The following is a 21,083-nucleotide window of genomic DNA, read 5'->3' as shown; positions in this document are numbered from 1 at the left end:
CTTGATATCAGCTGTTCCCTGGGACGGAGACTGTATAAATAGCCAGATTCAATACAGAGCTACCTAATAGATATCTGGCTGATTCATGACCAGATATTGTTCAGAAAAGACTCCATTTTGTCCCTATGCACAAACCTGCTGACATTTCAGTTTGGAGTGAGAAGGCATCCACCAAATCTGTTTCCCCTGTGGAAGGCCCATCTTTAATATATTGTTACCTTTACAGAGGTGGTTCACCTTTAAAGGAACAAATCAGTGTGTAATATAGTTAGTTAGCCAAAATGTAATGTATAAAGGCTGGAGTGACTGGATGTGTAACATAATAGCCAGAACACTACTTCCTGTTTTTCAGCTCTATAACTCTGAGTTAGTCAGCGACTTGAAAGGGGGCCACATGGTACATTTCTGTTCAGTGAGTTTGCAATTGATCCTCCGCATTTAGCTCAGACTCAAAAGCAACAGATATGACCCACATGGCCCCTCCCAAGTCTCTGATTGGTCACTGCCTGATAACCAGTCAGTGTAAACCAAGAGAGCTAAAAAGCAGGAAGTAGTGTTCTGGCTATTATGTTAGACATCCAGTCACTACAGCCTTTATACATTACATTTTTGGCTAACTAACTATATTAGAAACATTTTTTATTTTGCACAGCCTATCTATTTACCCTGTTTTTATTTTCACACTGAGCAATTCCTTTAAAGGACAAAGCTAGCCGATTCTACAGTTTCTATCCCTATAGTAAAGTATGTGGCTCTGAACCTAATCGCTAGATGTATCTTAATAAAAAGTGCCCCCCCCTCCAACTTTTAGTTACTTCTAGTAAGCTGTCCATGAATCAGAACTGTATCACCATGTTTCTATGGCTGACTTAATCATTATGGCTGATGTGCTGTCTCTCCACATGCACAATTATATTCCACCCCCAAGACTTCTACATCACTCTCTCTCATGCACAGATCTCCGTATGTATTTATACAATGCAGCACACAAATGCAGAGTACAGCCCGCAGCTACCCTGCTATTTAACCCTTTAAGTGCCAGCAGAATTTGACATTTTGGTTACATGAAATGTCAGATGTATTTGAAACATTTTGTAATCTCTCACTTTAGGGCAGTTTCTGAGCGGAAACCTTTAGTTTACCTAGGAAAACTATACATTGTTTTTTTTCAGGAGAACCTGAGCTTTCTAAATCTGAGTTTTCATGTATTTCCACCTCTGCAAAAAGATTTATAGCGCTAAATACCAAAAAAAAATCCTAATGTTCATATCAGGAAAATATTTAATTCTATGCTTGAAAATCCAACTGATTTGTTTACCCCCAAAACCATATATTTTTGGAAAGTACACGTTCTACGGAATCTAAAATGGGTACCCATGCCTTTCTGCTCCAAACTACTGATTTGCAAGGCTTTCCCTAAATTGGTGGTTTGAAGGAAATATCTGAAAATTGCCTCAAAGCTTCAAATATCCAGCATCATATGCAGACCCCCTCTCCCAAACAGTTTTTCAAAAAAAAAAAAGAATTTTTTTTCGGCGCATCGCAGCTCCATTTGCGATGCGCTGCCTGGGCAAGTATGCCGAGTAGCGATTCGCCTAACAGTAGGTAGGGGGGGGCCCTGCACAGCAGTCCCGGTGGGACCCGGGCCCCCCAGTCCGACCCTGCATCATATCACCCATGTATCATTACGTACCAAGAAAAAGCACCCTAAATTTGATTGCCAGGGGGCCTCAAAACTGTTTGATGCCCATTGTGCATAGGTTTACCAAAGTATCTGGCATTTGGAGGTCCCAAAATGAAGTTAGTGCATACAAATAGTCCTGTGGGTCACTTCAGCTAATGAAAAATCAATGTGTTGACTGCATTTTTTGTTGGGTAAAAACACAAAAATTTTGCTCCCAATGTTTACCTCCCAAAACCTTTCTTGGAAAGTACACATTCTACCGAATATAAAATGAGTACCCTTGCCTTTCTGCTCCAAACTACTGAGTCGCACGGCTTATCCAAATTTGTCGGTTTTGGGGAAATACCTAAAAATACCTAAAAATTGCTTTAGGGCTAGTCCACACGGGGAGATAGCCACGCGTTTGCGGTCGCGGCGACAAAGCGCCGCGCCAGTCGCCGCGACCGGCGCAGGCGACAGTTTTGTATGGGCGCCTATGTAAAAACGCCTGTGCTAACCACACGAGGCGATGCGCTTTTCAACAGTCGCCTGAAAATGCCTCGCCAGGCATTTTCAGGCGACTGTTGAAAAGCGCATCGCCTCGTGTGGTTAGCACAGGCGTTTTTACATAGGCGCCCATACAAAACTGTCGCCTGCGCCGGTCGCGGCGACTGGCGCGGCGCTTTGTCGCCGCGACCGCAAACGCGTGGCTATCTCCCCGTGTGGAATAGCCCTTAAAGCTTCAACTTTCCAGCATCATATCGCCAGTGTATCATTACATACCAAGAAAAAGCACCCTAAATACGGTCCCTTTTTGCATAGGTTTACCAAAGTATCTGGCATTTAGAGGCCCCAAAATGAAGTAAGCATATACAAATAGTCCTGTGGGTCACTTCAGTTAAAGAAAAATCAACGCCAGGGGTCTACTAAACAGTTTGGTGCGCAATATGCATAGATTTAACCATGTGGCACACAGAGAAATTTCACATTTTGTCATCTGCAAATTAGTTTTTTGCGAAACTGCATTTTGAGTGAGAAATAAGTTGAAAAAAATTAACATTGACTTTAAAGGAGAACTAAAAAAAACCCCCATGGTGATTAGTCCCCCCTCCGCTGGCCCCTCCTCCCTGCCGTACCCTTGAATTCTGTACCCTCTTGAAGTAGCGACCGCATATGCAGAGTGAGCGCAGCGGAGCTCACGCGCACCATCTTCTTCTCTTCAGTAATCTTTGTGAAATGATCGGCGTATTGTTGCATGCGCAGTTGGAGCAAACTACCGGTTTACGACAACTACACATGCGAAAGAGACGGGAATTGCCGAAGGGGAGCAAGAAGACACGAAGATTACTGCAGAGAAGAAGATGGCGCCCGTGAACTCCGCTGCGCTCACTCTGCATGTGTGGTCGCTATTTCTAGATTTTCTAATCAGGTGTAAGACTGTGCAGGGAGGAGAGGCATTGGGGACTCATCACCATGGGGGGTTTAGTTCTCCTTTAATGCATTTGGACAAAAAGTCGTCAATACAAAAGGCACTCTTCTATTCTGCCAAGAGATTTATTGCTTGTGTGCCTGGTCTTGGTCTTTGTCAGAGAGCCCTGCATTTTTTCTGGAATGGATTAGACAGGGCCACTTAAGTTATTTTTGTAAAGCATTTACCGGTATTAGAAGCTTGTATGTTAGCTAGACTTTCCTTGTCCTTTAAGTTAACTTCTAGTATGTTATGGAATGGCTAATACTAAGCAACTTCTCAGTTGACTTTCAATTGATTTTTCATTATCTCTATTTTTAGTTATTTGCCTTTTTCTTCTGTTTCTTTCCAGCTTTCAAATGGCGGTCACAAACCCCTTTTAAAAACAAATGCTCTGTAAGGGGATACTAATGTATTGTCATTGCTACTTTTTGTTATTCATCTTTCTATAGAGGCCCTCTACTACTATTTCAGTCTCTTATTCAAATGAATGCATGTTTGCTAGAGTCATTTGGACCCCAGCAACTGGATTGCCGAAATTGCAAACTGGAGAGTTGCTGAATAAAAAGCTAAATAACTCAAAAACCACAAATAATAGAAAATGGCAACCAATTGCAAATTGTCTCAGAATATCACTCTCTACATCAAATTAAAAGTTAATTCAAACGTGAACAACCCCTTGGGATTTACTCTTTTCTAAAGCAGTAATTGCCAAGCAAATAGGTAACCTAAACCTGGAATAACAACATAAAGCTGTTATTACTGTCAGCTCCTAGAGTCTAAAGTATTGGTTTATAGAAAACAGTAGCTTTGGCGGCCTCATGTCTGACATCCTGACCCATTAGGCAACTTTGGGATCAGAATTCTAATTTTAACCAGGTAAATAGAGATGCCTCCTTATTAATTTGTATTGTTTTCTTGACAGACTCTATAAACCCCCTATATCAGGTGTTATCTCAAGTGGATTCTGAAAAAGGAGTGTCTATGAATCCCACTAGCCACGGGACATCATTGTCATCTTCCAGCATCGATCCTGTAAGTATAAAACTCCGATACCATTAACAATGGCTGTGAGTAGTGATATAAATTGTATAACTGTGCCCTTGTCCCTTATGGATATGCAGGTAGGTTAAACTGTGGGATTAGTCTAGTTCAAGTAATGTAGATGTTTTTACCATACACTTATCACAGGTCTTCAGTAAAAAAAAAAATGTGGCTTTGGCTGTAGAGAACACATGATAAAAGTACTTGCAAAAAATGTCTCTATATACCTTTTCTTGACTTTACAGATTCACAGGCCAGGGAACTACAACTTTTACACCACGGTCATACTGAGTATTAGATAATAAATACAATACAGGTATGGGACCTGTTTTCCAGAATGCATGGGACCTGTGGTTTTCCAGATAATGGATCTTTTCGTAATTTGGATTTTCCTGCCCTTAGTCTACTAGAAAACCATGTAAACATTAAATAAACCCAATAAGCTGGTTTTGCTTACAATAATGATTTATTAGATCTTAGTTGGTATCAAGTACAAGGTACTATTTTATTATACAGAAAAAAAAGAAATCATTCTTAAAACATTTGTATTATTTAATTATGATGGAGTCTGTGTAAGACAGCCTTTCCATAATTCGGAGTATTCTGGATAATGGATTTCTGGATAATGTATCCCATACCTGTAATGCATGTGGCCTGTTTAAATGAACATTTTCTGTTTGCAGTTTTATATTCTTTTATCTTATGCTCCATTGTTTAAAAAACAAAAGAAAACGTTTCAATGTAACAGACATTAAAGGAACAGTAACGTCAAAAAATAAAAGTGTTTTAAAGTAATGAAAATATCATGTCTGTTGCCCTGCACTGGTAAAACTGCTGTGTTTGCTTAAGAAACACTACTATTGTTTATATAAATAAGCTGCTGTGTAGCAATGGGGGCAGCCATTCAAAGGAGAAAAGGCTCAGATTACACAGCAGGTAGCAGATAAACTCTGTCTGTCTAATGGTGTTATCTGTTATCCATTAGTTAACCTGTGCCATATAGCCGTTTTTCAATTTCCGCCATTGCTACACAGCAGCTTGTTTATATGAACTATAGTAGTGTTTCTGTAGTAAACAGATCAGTTTTACCAGTGCAGGGCAACACTACATGATATTTTCATTACTTTAAAACACTTTCATTTTTTGGTGTTACTGTGCCTTTAAGAAAAAAATAAATGTTCAGTTTTAAACTGCTTTTAGTACCAATACATTTTTCAGGTTTTCACATTTCATCTATCTTCACTATGTGAAGGGCACAATCTGAAAACTTGCTCTATTTTAAAACACTGTATGCTAATGCTTATTTTTCCAGCTTTGCTATCAGTGTGATTGTTTTTATGCTATTACACTCAGTAAAAAGGGTTCTTTGTAAGGGTGGGACAACAAAGGTAGCTTACTAGATGGCTGATGTTAGGAGAGAGGTGGCAGGAATATAGGGGGGCTTGTTTAACTGTCCACAGTTATGTGAGCATAATCATCTTTAAAAAAAATGAATGGGAATCGTGGGTCCAAAAATGTTCGACTGCTTTTGCCACTGAAGACTTGTTTTTCCCTGTAATTAATCTGATTTATCCTCTGAGATTTTCAACGCCCTTATGAATATCACTCCTGCATACTGATAATTTAAGAATATATTCCAGATGGCTAATACTAGTACATAATTTCCCTTGAATCTGTGCAGCGGGCCTCTTACTGAGGTTCTGTTGTTTTTTTTAAACCTATATTTCAGTTTAAGCTTTATTTTTTTCATATACAGCATCCAGCTATCAAAACAAAGGGACAGGCTCTATGCAGTCTATTTGTTCCGGTAGCATGCATTTAAATACTGTTACATTTGTTATAAACCATTATCATATCCTTTTTTGAAAGCAGAGCTGGCACTAGTTTCTATATGGCATTGTAAAGCTTAATAGCCTTCGGCTTCTATACATATGTCTTATTCCCACAGACCTTTGCTGCCAGGGAGCAGATTCAGTTTTTTTCTTGCTTGACTGCCTGTTTAAGGCTTAAATGCTTTAAAAAAAAAAAAAATAAACTCCTCTCTTAGCCAGGTGTTTGAGCATGCTGGGGTAATGTCAGAACCGGAATCTGTCCAGGAGCCCTTTGCATATTTTCTCTGCTTCTTTTCACATCAAACCTTACAAGGCAAATAAATGTTTCCTTGGTATCAGAGATCAGAAACTGGGCTTTTCGTCTGAGAATATTAAACAGATTGTTTGTTATTTTTTACTATTGTATGTAAAATGTTCAAATATAACCTCATTTGAATTGTTTAATAAGAATATAAGATAATAATACAGGTGAAGTTCACCTTTAAAGGGAATCCGTTAATAGTGCTACTTCAGCAGACTTCTGCACTGAAATCCATTTCTCAAAAGAGCAAACAGATTTTTTTATATTCAATTTTGAAATCTGACATGGGGCTAGACATTTTGTCAATTTCCCAGCTGCCCCCAGTCATGTGACTTGTGCTGCACTTTAGGAGAGAAATGCTTTCTGGCAGGCTGCTGTTTTTCCTTCTCAATGTAACTGAATGTGTCTCAGTGGGACATGTGTTTTTACTATTGAGTGCAGTTCTTCTATCTACCAGGCAGCTGTTATCTTGTGTTAGGGAGCTGTTATCTGGTTACCTTCCCAATTGTTCTTTTGTTTGGCTGCTGGGGGGGGGAGGGAGAGGGGTGATATCACTCCAACTTGCAGTACAGCAGTAAAGAGTGATTGAAGTTTATCAGAGCACAAGTCACATGACTTGGGGCAGCTGGGAAATTGACAATATGTCTAGCCACATGTCAGATTTCAAAATTGAATATAAAAAAATCAGTTTGCTCTTTTGAGAAATGGATTTCAGTGCAGAATTCTGCTGGAGCAGCACTATTAACTGATGTTTTTTTCCCATGACAGTACTTTCAGTTTGTTATAAAGCATTATATTTATCATATTATATTCTAATCAAATTTTCATTTATTTACTTTGAATACTTTTAGGGGCAGATTTATCAAAATCCGAGTTCATGAAAAAAAAACGCAGACAAAACTCCTTTTTCTCGAATGCTAGCTTATTTAAGAAAAAAAGCAACAAAAGAAAAGACGTATGCGAGTGAGAACCTCAGTCCCATTTATTTTCAATGAGGCTGAAAATTTCAAATGTTTTAATAAAGTGGGATAATAAATAAAGTTATCAGAGAACATTCCCATTGACTTCTATACAACCTCACCAGCTTTTACTTGCCATGTGTTTTTTTTTGTGACTTTTCTTGTTTTTTTTTCTTTAATTAATGGTGACTATTCAAGGTTACAAAGAATATTCTTGAGTATATTTGTACTCGTGTGTTTTCTCGAATTGTGAAAATAACTAAAACTTGATTTTCGATAAATCGGACACTTAGTAAACATTCATAAATGTTAACTGTAGAAAATCTGATTTTCTGTTCATAGGCAAAAGCTATTGGGCAGAAGTTGCCTGTAACATTATATAAGTACAGCCATTTGGAGCCCATTCTCTATGCTCTCGGAGTCGGAATGTCCACCAGAGATCCTGATCACTTGAAATTCCTGTATGAAGGAAGTGAGGATTTTTCTTGCTTGCCATCCTTTGGTGTGGTTGTGTCTCAGGCAGCCTTTATGAGTGGTGGACTGGCATCTGTTCCTGGTCTTAATATTGACTTTACTAGGGTAAGTATCTCCCTCTCCATTACACAACTATTTGAAATAGGTTCTTAAACCAAAACTGATTTCTTGCATAATGAAAAATGTAGCATACTCTGCAACTTACAGTGGTTTGTAAATGTAATTTCAGTTGAAAGCAGTGTGTGTGTTTGCTGGTGGGCTGTGAGAATGCAAATATCACTATCAATAGAATATATCGCAGCAATCTTTCATCAATGCTAGTTACCATGTTTCAGATATCTATAAAAGGTGTAATTGCAGATGCAACTTTAATGGTAAGGGCACACAATAAGATTCGCATGGCTTTGTTTTCCCAAGTCATCTGAAGTTTCCTTGTGAGGCAACTTCAGGCGGCTTTGGAAAACTAAGCGCACTGATTTCCATCCCACCGGCGATTTACATTCTAGCTGACGGGAGGCAGTTCGGGCGATTAATCACCTCTGAAGAAGAGGAGATTCGTTGATGTGCGACTAATTTCCCCGAATCTGAGCGTGTCTCTGCCCTAAACACACATTTCTTCATTTTGATTCTATTGTTTTTTCTCAGTACTAATAAGACAGTGTTGATGTTAACTTGATGTTAACTAGTGCAAATCCATGTTATTATTATTGGACTTTTTAATGTTTAAATGTTTGTAGTATCCTTATTTCATTTTGCTCCAAATTAAAAAAAATAAATAAAACCCTTATCTTGAAACCCCCATGCCCCAAGCATTCTAGATAATCAAACCCATTACCTTGTGAAAGTAATACTTGATTTCACTTTTGATACTAGACCTACTTGGCATATAAATATGTGTTGACCATTTAAGCCGTTCATTTACCACTGATGAGCACATAGAGGGAATATAGTTCACCAGTCATATGGTTAATAATTCTTGTTAAAGATAGCCAAGTGTTGAAGTAATAACACTGGGTATGCAAACACTTCTTTTAACCGCAATGTATTTCACCATAAGTATTCTTTTATAACTATATAATCTAGTATCTTGTATGCTCCACATCGACTGCATAGGAAGACTACAATAAAAAAAAAACACAGTGGCAGTGGATCATAGAAATAGAGCTGTGTCTTTTTAAAAAATTTTTTTAATAGAAAGCTCATTTGAGACACTATATTTATTGTTTACTGTTCAACACTGTTATAGCCTGAAAAACACATATCACGGTTTTTAAAATATTTCTGCAGTTATATTAGGCACAAAGTTATCCACCCAAACCTACTGTGTTAAAAGTTACTTCCCCCATAGTTATTTAATCAACCAACTGACCAAATTTAATTCATAAATAGATTCAGCTGATTGAACACAATCAGACTTGATTGCAGCAAGCCCTCTTAAATTAGTCTCACCGTATAAGAAGATTTACCATAAGAGTGAAATCACTGCAAAGTTTCTACAAAAACTCTATACAGTATCAAAGAAAATGTCAAAAGAAATGAAAAACAAAATAAATGTTGTTGCAAAGCCATTTTAGGGCTCCGGGGTGCACAATCTATAAATGGAGAAGACTTGAAAAGGTAATGGATCTTCCCAGGAGTGAGTGACCTACCAAAATTAGCAGTGTTCATAACTCCATAAAAATATAGACTGGACAAAAATGTGATTTATGGGACAGTAGCACAATGGAAACAACTTCTATCCAAGAATAACATCAATGCTTATCTTGTATTTCCCATGATCTTTTTGGATAATGGTCTATGAATAGCTTAGTCAAAAGTAGAATTTTTTGGACAATACAGATCCCATTATGTTTAAGAAGCATTATAGTTTAAGAACTTCATGCCAACAGTCTAACATAGTACTAGTAGTGTAATTAAGTTGTGATGCTTTGCTGCCTCAGGACCTGGACAACTTGCTATTATTGGAGGATCCATGAATAGCACTATACCATAAAGAATCTAGAGATATAGATAATGATGCCAAGAACCCAATTTAGATTATGTATTTTTTTTTTTAGGTGCTGCATGGGGAACAGTATCTTGAGGTCTACAAGCCTCTTCCAACATCAGGTCAGTAAGTTAAAAACTAAAAGATGAATATGCTCCAGTAAAGCACCTTTGAAACAGAAATTGCATTGTTCCTGTGTGGGAATATTAGGAGGATTTTTTATAGGAACACTATGGGGCAGATTTATTAATGGTCGAATTGAGAATTAGAATTTTCTAGTTTGTTATGGTCAAAACTGTGAAATTCAACTAGGGAATTGTTAAAATTCAATTTGAGGTTTTTTGAAATTCTAATTAGATTTTCTAAATTTATCATACACTGACCCTTTAAGAATTAAAATTCGACAATTGACCACCTTAAACCTGACAAACTGCTGTTTTAGCCTATGGAAGACTTCCTGGGATCAATCTGAAGTTGTTTGTAGCCTTCCTGACATTCGAGTTTTAAAAACTTGAATCGAATTTGATTCAAATTTGCTGGTTGATCCTATTTTTTAAATTTTTTTATAAAATTGCAATTGGTCGAATTTCGGGTACATTGGAGTTGATGGGAGTTTAAAATAACTCCCATGAACTCGAAATCGGACCATTGATAAATCTGCCCCTAAATGTCAAATTTGGTATTGATTTATTTAGAGCACTGTGAGTAAATTTACTTTCATTTTATTTTTGGCTTACAAATGCCCCTTCAAATACCTCCATAAAGAGGTGGTGTTCTTAGGTCCTGGACATCAGTGGTCACTCTGCAAACCAGAGATCACATAGGCATCGATGAATGAAATTCAGGCCAAGCCTAGATTTCTCTAATTTCACCTATATTTCTTTTACCTATATTCACCCACTGTAAGACTGCCTTGCCATCTCTTCTTTTATTTTCTGTTCTATTCAATCGTTCTCAACTTACATATGTAGCCTGTATACGGTATGTTATAATCATGAGCACATAAAGAAGAATTTTTTACATACATTAATAAATCTAAAATAACGTATTCCTTGACTAAACTCTGATCTGCTTTACTTCTTATTATTGTCCACCCTGAATTAAGAACAACTTCATGAAATATGTCCATCTACCAGTTTTATATGCCCTTTAACATTTCTGTTGGTCCTAAATCCTTACTTTTCAGGCCAGCCTCTTATGTGGCACCACACGAAATGTCTTTACTAAAAAAACCAAATACTAACGTCTATTTTATCACCTCTATCAAAGTTCCTGCTAACACTCACATCGAAATCAACTAAATTTATTAGCCGTGACCTATTCCCCATAAAACCATGCTGACTCCGACCTCAGATTTTATTGTCAGAAATTACTTCTGAATACTGACTCTTGTTAATCTTTCTTAAACTTTTCCCCACTTCTGAAGTGAAACTCCTGGGGCTGTAATAACCCTGTTCAGATTTTACACACTTGGTTAAAATATGGAGCCACATCATATTTGTGTGGCTGGCTGAATATTATAGTCGCAGCTGAATTTCAGTCTATATAAAAAAAACAGCAGCACACCTCTGTTAAGTCTTAACTGAATGTTGATTTTTTTTTTTTTTTAATTATTCCTGAAATTTCCACAGTTTTGGTGATCTATAAATTAAATCCTTATCAGTTAATGTAAATCATAGTTTTTGCACCCTGAGGAATATTTATTTGTTTTTTACGGAATATCATACACCTGGCAGCAGCAATGAGGGTTTGGGTTACAATATATTTGCTTCCCAAAACAAAACTTTGTAGTCCTTTGCAACTTGAGGGCAAGAGCTTTAGATGCCTCAGTCTTTAGGTACAATGCAGATTAGGCTTTCCAAGGCCAGAACTAGCAGTGTCTAAAAATGTGAGGGAGCTGAATTTATAATAAGTGTGTGTTTGACTAGAGAAATTACAACAAATTTACATATAGTGGTGAAACACAAAGTTATCACAAACACACCTGAGCATGGATATATTGATTGTTCAGCACTGAAGTACAGGGCACAATTGTACTTTGTGAAGATAAACCCAGTTTAAGTGCTACAGGGACAGCACAAAGAGGGAGCTCCTGGTGCAGACAATCATGTTGGAATTCACTTCACATGCATGTTACCCAACATGTCCCCCCCCCAAAACCCTACTGTTTTACCCTATAAGCCTGCAACTCCAGTGGGATAAGCAATTTTTGCTTGATAGGTTCCTATAGTTTTTGTGTACAAAAAGAACAACATACAGATTGTGATTATTTGGGCTAAGACACCAATCCAAGCATACCTTCTGTTAAATAGTCTAGGCTGTTCCATATTCTGAGATAAAAGTGGTAATGTAATAAAAGCCAAACACGTCTTCCAACCTAGACCTTATTTAACTGTCTAAAGCAGAAAGTCATCTGGTTTACATTTATCCAGTTTAGTTGTGCTTTTGCTCCTTGGATGCCTGGCAAGGTATCACCATTGGTACACAAATCTACCAATTTGGAGTTAGCACCTGCTTTGCATTAATCCAGAAGTTTAGTGGTGATTTTACTCCCTGGATGTCTGGCAAGGTATCACTGTTTGCGTCAATAGACACAACCATTTGCTATTGATTGCTATATGTAGACTTGTCCAAGCTTTGTGTCTTCATTACATTGTGTGTAAATGTGTTTGTATTTATGTGTGTGTATGTGTATATATATATATATATATATATATATATATATATATATATATATATATATATATATATATATACGAAATCCAAAGGTGCACTCCGTTAACTACGTCGAAACCTGGATGCCAGCCAAAGTAAATGGATATTTGCAGGAGAAAGCGACACTCACAGGAAGTTTTTGATGCAAAATAGTAGTGTATTTATTCCACTCAACGTTTTGATCCCCCACAGGGATCTTCATCAGGAGATTACAAACAAACAGCCAGAGCCTGTCCCAACCCAAAATTTAAACCCCCTGGCCGTTTATTGGCGCCAAAACCGTTGCTAAGCAACCACCAAACAGTGTGGGGATCTGCATAGATCGGTGTGGGACGTGAGAACATCATACAGAGTATTAACAGTGTTGGCAAGTGTAGCCATGTGAGACAAAGTAAAGGATAAAATAAGAAAGTTGCAAGTAGGGAAAAGTGCCACTGAGTCAGTTTAAGGCTAAGCTTCAAGAAATAGCCACCAGCCAATCGCAACATGCCTCTATGTAAATCGTCCAATCATCGCGCAGTGTAGAGGTGGGCGTGCGCGTAGACGCACCCGGACTGCTATACACCGATCTGCTCACTAGCTGGCGTTACCGGGGCAACCGGATGACGCTGTTACGTGCAGGTCTGACAGAGGGAGCCGTGCGGGTTTCCTTGTAAGCGGCCAGCAGACATTATTTCAAAGTGGCTCTGGGAATAGCCAGCTACAGGTTACTTTATAGACTTGCTGCAAATGCCAAAGGAACGCTAAAGAGGCGATCTCACGCTTCTCCACTCATAGAGGCCAACATTACCCATCCGTCTTGGCTGACACGATTAGCTTATAACAAATTTGACACGGGTATTTTCGTCCTTGCCCACATAACACTGCATCATGGCACTTTCACCTTCCCATGTAGGCTGCGGTCAAAGAGCTGCTGACACGTACGGGGCACAGGGAGAAGAAGGGAGAGAATAGAAAAGGGGGATAAGAAGAGTTGGTTAAAAGCAAGTTATAGGAGAGGAGGAAAGGAGGACAGATCTGAAATAGAAGTGATTTGTTAAACAGTGGGGGGGGGGGCCATACTCTATCTCTGGGGCCCCTATCCTGTGACTTATATCTAAGCAAAGGGGCAGTTCACAACAAGTAGGACAACATAAACAAATCTCAGGTTATCAATGTTATTGTAAGGACAGAACATCTAAGTGTACGGTCCTGTAAAGTGAAAAGGGATGCTTAACCCAAAATATAATAAGTTAGGAGAGATGGAAAAAGTCCTTGGATCTTCACAAGAAGCAGCCCAAAGGTAATGTTTCGTTGAGTCCACGGGGAGTGACTGTGTCCAAACGTTGGATCCATCTCGCTTCCCTTCTGAGGAGGGCCAAGTCCCTGTTGCCACCACGAGTCAGTGGTGGTTGATGGTCAATCGCCATACATCGGAAGGTGGGTAAGCCGTGTCCCATCTGTAGGAAATGCCTAGCTACCGGTTGTTTGGCTGAATGTTCTTTAAGTGCCTTGCTGATTGCTGATCTATGGTTAGCAATCCTTTCGCGAAGGGGGGTGGTGGTTTTCCCTACATAATAAAGGCCACAAGGGCAAGTCACAATGTAAACCACAAAAGGCGTTGTACAAGAAAGTCTGTGCTGAATCTTAAAGCGCTTGCCCGTGTGTGGGTGAGGGAAATCCTTCCCTATAAGTAAAGACCTGCAGGTTGTGCAATCTGGGCACCGATAACAGCCCAACTTCTGTTGCCCACTTAGCCAGTTGGGGGTTGTCCTGGATTTGTCAATGAAATCAGTTTTCACCAGGATATCCTTAAGGTTGTGGTTTTTACCATGACCAAAGGTGGGTGGAGGGGCTTCAAATAAGGATAGGCCATCGTCCATGGTGATGATTGGCCAGTTCTTTTGTATACTGCTCCTTAGATGTTTAGTGACATGTGAATCTTAGATGTAAAGATCATCCGTGATGTCTGAGGCGTGTCTTTATTTCTCCTGGTTATCAGATCAGTTTGTTTGAATTGTAAGGCTCTCTGAAGTTGTTGTATCAGAACTTCCTTCTTATAGCCTCTATCAAGGAATCTTGTGAAGGTTTCCATTAGCTGTTGCTGCGAGTTCTCAGGGTCACTGTTGTTGCGAATCGTGCGTAGAAACTGCGAGTATGGAATCGCCCGAATAGTGGAGGGTGGGTGATCGCTAGCTGCGTGTAAGATGGTATTCCGATCAGTCGGTTTCCTGTAGAGACTTGTTCCCAAGCCATCTTTTGTCTTGTAGATCAACAAATCAAGAAACTCAATACTCTTTGTGTCATACTTCATGGTAAATCTAATTGGGGTGTACATGGAGTTGAGCGTGTTAAAAAATTCAGTCAATGAGGTAGCGTCCCCCATCCCCATGGTTGGTTAATCCTTTGACATATTTTCCTGTATGTTATTCAATTAGTGATTTATAATAATGAAACAATGGCACAATTGCTATTAACATATGGACATCTAATGGGCAAAACCACCATGATAATGTAGGAGGCAAGATATTAACACGTAAAGTCCCAAATAACTTGGACTGCAAATAATCAAAAAGCTGAAGCTTTACTTCCCAATATAATTATTGTGTGCTTCTATGAAGTCATAGATGATCATTTGTATGTTTTCAGATGGGCCTGCCTTATATACGCAAATATCCTTAATATCTTAATATCTTAAAATATTGTTGCACCATGTGAAATCTCAAGATACAAATTTATTAAAGGTGACAGAAGAGCATGGTATCTTGGTCGAAATTACATTGGATATTTTCCTGGCAATAAAATGTTGGGAGTTTTCTTGAAGTCATTTCTCTTCAAGCACAGTGGTGAACATATTGTTGGTAAATGGATTTTCTCCACAAGTGTCATGAGTTCTCTCCATGAGACACACAGAATTCATCTTTTTTTAAAGAGGGCTTTAAAAGAAAAGTGAATGTTACTCTCTTGTGAAGAGCCCTACTTAGGAAGCTATTGATATTTTATTGCTGTTCCGCAGCAGTTTTCCTCTTGGTCCCTGGTGGAATGTAAGTGTAAAATATTCAGCTTGAGAACACCTTCGGGACTAGTTTGTGTGATAAAGCCTTTTTTCAGGGCTGCACTTAAAATGTTATATTTATGACCCTGAAAATTTTGTAAAGGGTAACAGGGGTTTAAATTGAATATAGCTTTTAGCTTCTGCAGGTTAATTATTACATTTCTCTGCCTTTTTCAAATGTAATTTTTATTTCCTTGCAGTCTCTGGGGCAAAATGCAGAAAGCGGCTTTGACAAGCAAACAAAAAGTAGTGAATGCTGTCAGCCTTCCCGTTGTTTGCTCCGAATTTAGAAACATTAAGTTGTTTTTTTTTTAAAATCGATTTTCTCTTAAAAAGAAGTTAAGTATGTGGTCAACTTATTTTTGTGCACAGCGTATTCTATATCTCAGTATGTGTTTGTGTGCAACTGCAAGAGGAATTGGTTCCATATTCTTGGTTCTGGCTGATACATTAACTTTAGACCATGACAGTTTAAAAAACTCATTTAACCCGAAAGGGCAAGCATGCCCTGCTTATAAGTATTAAACATTATTCATGTAAATTTTTGTAAATATCCAGTATTATTATTATCAATATTATTATTAACATGTATTTTTATTATGTATATGAATTATATACATAATATACAGTTACATATATAACGACCGATACCGATAGAAAAGGTGAGGAAGAGCTTACAATCTAAAGATGAAGGGAATGAGACACAAGATGCGGGAGTGGGCAAGGTCAGAAATAAGCAGGTGAGAGATGTAGTATATGGTATTGCATTTGGTAGCTAAACAGAGTGAGGGTTGGCTTCTCTAAATAAGTGTGTTTTAAGAGATCTTTTGAAAGCAGAAAAGTTGGGAGAAAGTTGTATAGATTGTGGAAGTGAATTCCAGAGGTGGGGTGCAGCCAGGGGCGTAACTACAGAGGAAGCAGACCCTGCGGCTGCAGGGGGCCCAGGAGGTATAGGGGGCCCCATGAGGCTCAAATTCATGTACAATTTCAATACATTTTGGTAAAACAGGACAACCTCTGGATATGTTTGTGGCCCTAAAATTAATTTGCTGTAGGGCCCAGTAACATCTAGTTACGCCACTGGGTGTAGCCCTAGCAAAGTTTTAAATGTAAGAGTGTGAGGAATTGAGTTGAGTAGCAGGTCAGTAGAGGAGCATAGTAAGCAGTTGATGAGTATCTAGCGATAAGTTCAGAGATGTAGGGTGGTACAGAGTTATAAAGTGCTTTGAAAGTCAGGGTCATTAGCTTGAATTTTATTCTAAAAGGTAAAATTTATTGGCACAGATTTTTATTGTGCTCTCGAAGGCTTATCTATCTGAATATTTTGTTTGGAGAAGTCATGCTATTCCCCAGTCCTGGACTGGCCACTTCTAATTCTCGTTAGCAGGACAAGATTTTAACAGGATTCATAAATATAGTTGTCAAATAAATGTAGGAGTGCCTGTCTACACCCCTTAGCAAAGAGGAGCATAAAATAATTCTAGATCTAAAAAAGGTGTCGGCTTGGGAAGCGTTGGTTGTTTTTGTGAAAGATTTCTACAGCCTGGCTTAGCTATGCATCTGTATCTAGGTTTATGCTTGCAAGGTGGGACCATAATGCAGCCCTCTATAGTAGAAGAAGTTAGACAGCAGCACTCAAAGGCATAGAAATACATGACTGACCAGGGCTTGGTGAATCGAACCCCCAACATACAGGTCTAATGAATGAACGCACAGTAAACTGAAGAAGAATTGCCCTTTGTAAATCAAGGCAATCTACTGCTAGGTAACATCAATTTCCTTGAAATGACTACCCAATCATCTCTGATAAACCCAAGTGAAGGGAATTTTTTCTGTTTAAAATTATTTCAGAAATGGAAAATCTTCATTATCTTTTGATTTGGCTTTTCCATTGAACGCTAACATTTTGCCAGCAGTTAATATCAATTTTCTATATATGGCGTGTTGTAAGCAACTACAGACATGTCTTGGTCGAATTCACTACACATATGTGCCAATCTGCATCTTGTTCCTACTCAAACAGGTTTCATGCAAAGTTTAATTAAATGTGCATTCTCACTATTTTTCAGCTACGAAAGTGCTAATAACATAATTAAATTTGTTGAGGACAGAATTATATCCGATTTTATAATGTTTAGCAGACTGTGTATTTTAACACTTGCTGCAGCTCTTAGTGATTAAATATAATTATAATGTAAATTTAAATATCTACTGAACTTCCACATTTTCTACATTCTTCCACATTTTCCCACAATTAAGCCAGATTGCAGCATGTAAAACACTTCATTCTTCTGCATGAAAATATTTTCGGACATTTTGTCGCCTGCAGGAAAGGCATTCTTCAAATTGGTACATGTACTATTGCCCATATGGTTACTATATTAATAGAAGTCCAGTTTTACTGATCAATATCAATACAAAATTAAGGCAAAAATAAATATTAAATCATAAATTTTAAACATTGTTAAATTTTTGTTAATTGTAGTAAAAATTAGTATAGTAAAATTTTTTAATTTTGTCTTAGCCACCAGATTCTAAATACTGTAATTCTAAATTTTCAGATTCTAATTTTTTTCCAAAATTTTTTGGAATTTTTCTGTTTGTTTATTAGTCATTTACTCTAACTGAGCCTGTTGAGTGTGGTACTTTTTTGTTGCTATTTTTATTATCAACCCGGTGTGCCAGGTATAGTAGGGTTAAAGCCACTTTCATTATGATTAATTATATTGAGACAGGGGCGTTATAATACAATTTTCAGCTTATTTTTATATTTTGGATAACTTTGTAGTTTTGAAATATTCAAATTTTTGTTGTTCAGTTCTCCACTTTGGAATTTAATCTATGTGTTTGCTAGCATCCCATTAACCCTTGGCAATGCTTTGATTAGTAGATTGGATGGTGAAGTGGCACAAGGCTTTTGTGCAGTATAATGGTGTGGTGACACATGGTTGGGTTGTGGATATCCTGGTCATGCCCTTATCCTGATACATACATTAAAGAAAGCCAAGAGCCATAGGGCATGTGTTCCATACAGGATGTGAGGATTGAGCTCTGTGTCTTGCGCTGGGTGCACCAAGATGGTTGCTCCAAGGTTTTCAACCTGTTGGTATGAATAGTGCTAAAAAATTATTAAAAGTTGATTAAGCCTGTTTTCTTACTGGAGACTAAGGGACAGATTCCCTAAAGGGCAAAGTGACTAACGGTAGCGAACATTCACCAGTGTGACGTCATTTCTGAACTTCGCCGTTTTCCTAATGGGTGCAGGCGTCACGTTGCTAGCGAAGGAAATAGATGCTAGCGTTTCTTTGCACTCTTAACGCCAGCCGAATTTTCGTTCTGGTGAACGGACGTAACTCCGCAAATTCACTAAGATGCGGATTTTACTGAATGTTACCTGATTCCCCAGACTTGCCTTCGCCACCTCAGACCAGGCCAAGTGCAATGGAGTGCATAGGACTTCCTCAATTTTTAATGCAAAAAAAGTCCCAAAAAAGCTGGAGTCTTTTTTTCAGAGTAATAGCCTGCAAAGGTCCATGAAGATATTTTTGGGTAACCGGGTTCCCCCTTCCATTTTCTAACATATGGAACATAAACTATACACTGGGTTTATGTTTAGGACATTATAGCAACTCTATTTTATTTATTAAGTTTCCGTGGACTTGTGTAATGTAATGTATTTGCTGTCCATTAAACTTTATCATTTCCCGCCATATGCAAATTAGGCAACGCTAGTGCATCTTCGCTTTGTTTGCCAAAGTAACACTAGCCAGCGTTCGGCGCCCTGGACACAACCTCGCACTTTAGCGAATTGGCGTTGTCCTGACGAATGTACGCCTGGCGAAGTGTTGCACTGGCTGCGAAGCAGTCGCTGGTGAATTTTCGCTGGTTAGGGATTTTGCCCCTTAATGTCTAACTTAAGTACAAGATAATAAATTCCAGAAGTACCTTTCTGCTAAACACTGCACTGTATTTCCCAGTTGACTAGCGCATGTCAGTGGCTGGCCTGGTGGCTAGGATAGGCATTTAACTTTCTTACTATATGCTGCTAGTGCCTCCCCTACACATCAACAGGGTTATTGTCCTGTAATGGAGATAAAACTTCACTGGAGCTATCTGCATCAGTTTGTGTTTACAAGGGTGCCCTTATTGTCTCAGGTGGCCCTGACCTCTTGGTAACATTGCTCTTTTGTGAGATAAAGCAAGAAGACATTCCATTTCAGATCACTACCTTATAACATTTATGGTTGTGCCTGAAAAGCACAGAGTAACTTTTAGTAATGTAATACATACATTTTGAACATGTAGTGAAAAGGTACTAAAAAAAGTAGCGTTTTTTTAAATGAATGTCTATATTGGGGTGTCTCAAGCAAGACCAACATCATTCTTTATTTGGTTTAAAGAATACGTGTGTGACATTGTACAGTCTGTCTCTGAAATCTGCCCTATACTTGCTGTATGTGCTACAATTCATTCTTGGAAAAGTTGTCCATAGCTCATGAATTCTTTGTGATTTAATTTTATGTGTGTTTAATTATAATAAGGTCAAGAAAGGAGTTATTCTAATTACTCTTTGAAGAAGAAAATTTGCATTAATCAATCATTGGTTCAATGATGCAAAAACTCCCTGTGACTAATTTAAGAAGCATTCAAACATAAAAAATTTAATAAAAAAATATAAGAATGCAATTTTTAAGATGGGTTGGAAAAAATAAATCATCACCTCAAAATGACCGCCAGTGCATATATAACAGAAGAGTAACGGGCATAGAACCAGATACAATCCTGTGAGCAAGACATATCTCCTAACTCAATCTAGATTTTCTCATAGAGTTTAATGAAGTTTTCATGTGATAAGCCCTGGCACCCTGGAGATATTGGCCGATTGGACGTGGCTGTATTACCAGTGCATTGGGTCCATTGCTTCTTATTTGTGGCAAATTAATTGGATGTTATTGCAGTTATAAATGGCAAGCACAAGAAAGGACACAAATGCAGTAAGAAAATCATGTGCTACAACTTGTATGCGATTCACCAATAAGACCTCAGAATTACATATATGTTGGGCAAGTTGCAGAGATACTACTTAGCAGGTGGTCGCTATTGTGGTTAAAAAACATGGAGAGTTTGGTCTGCATATATAAATCAGCCTTGTAATATTTTAGGGAAGAAATGTAACTATGTTATTTATTTTAACAGGAGAGATGACTTCACATGCTACAGTGGCTGATATCATGGACAAAGGATCTGGTGCTATTATATTGTTGGATGGTGGGTATTTACTCTCAAAATGTCCATAACACAAAGACTGAATATTGAAACTTTTGTATGGTTACCCTGCTCTCGTAAAAATTGTGTGTTTGCTTAAAGACCTTTAATACATTTTAATATACTACAGGGTTGCAGGCCCAATATTTATATAGTGTGTAAGAGAGAGGCCATATATAATACAGCATAATAACCTAGATTTAAATACTTAAAGGGATTCTGTCATGTTTTTTATGGTATAGATTTTATTTCTAAATTACACTGTTTACACTGCAAATAATCCACTCTACAATATAAAATTGAATTCCTGAACCAACAAGTGTATTTTTTTTAGTTGTAAT

General features: G+C 38.0%; 1 protein-coding gene across 1 annotated transcript in view; it reads left to right on the top strand.

The window, feature by feature from the left end:
• The window catches only part of hsd17b4.L (hydroxysteroid (17-beta) dehydrogenase 4 L homeolog), a gene marked incomplete at its 5' end in the record, with an annotated part of 145,500 nt that overhangs the window by 71,855 nt on the left and 52,562 nt on the right, over nucleotides 1-21,083 (top strand). The window contains 4 exon segments of the mRNA NM_001092594.1: nucleotides 4,057-4,166; nucleotides 7,610-7,846; nucleotides 9,799-9,850; nucleotides 20,674-20,745. Coding sequence (NP_001086063.1) covers nucleotides 4,057-4,166; nucleotides 7,610-7,846; nucleotides 9,799-9,850; nucleotides 20,674-20,745 — 471 coding nt within the window.

Source organism: Xenopus laevis, chromosome 1L (assembly GCF_017654675.1).
Source record: "Xenopus laevis strain J_2021 chromosome 1L, Xenopus_laevis_v10.1, whole genome shotgun sequence".
Lineage (NCBI taxonomy): Eukaryota > Metazoa > Chordata > Amphibia > Anura > Pipidae > Xenopus > Xenopus laevis.
The sequence above is the reverse complement of the archived record's forward strand: the minus strand, read 5'-3'. Positions and strand labels throughout refer to the sequence as shown.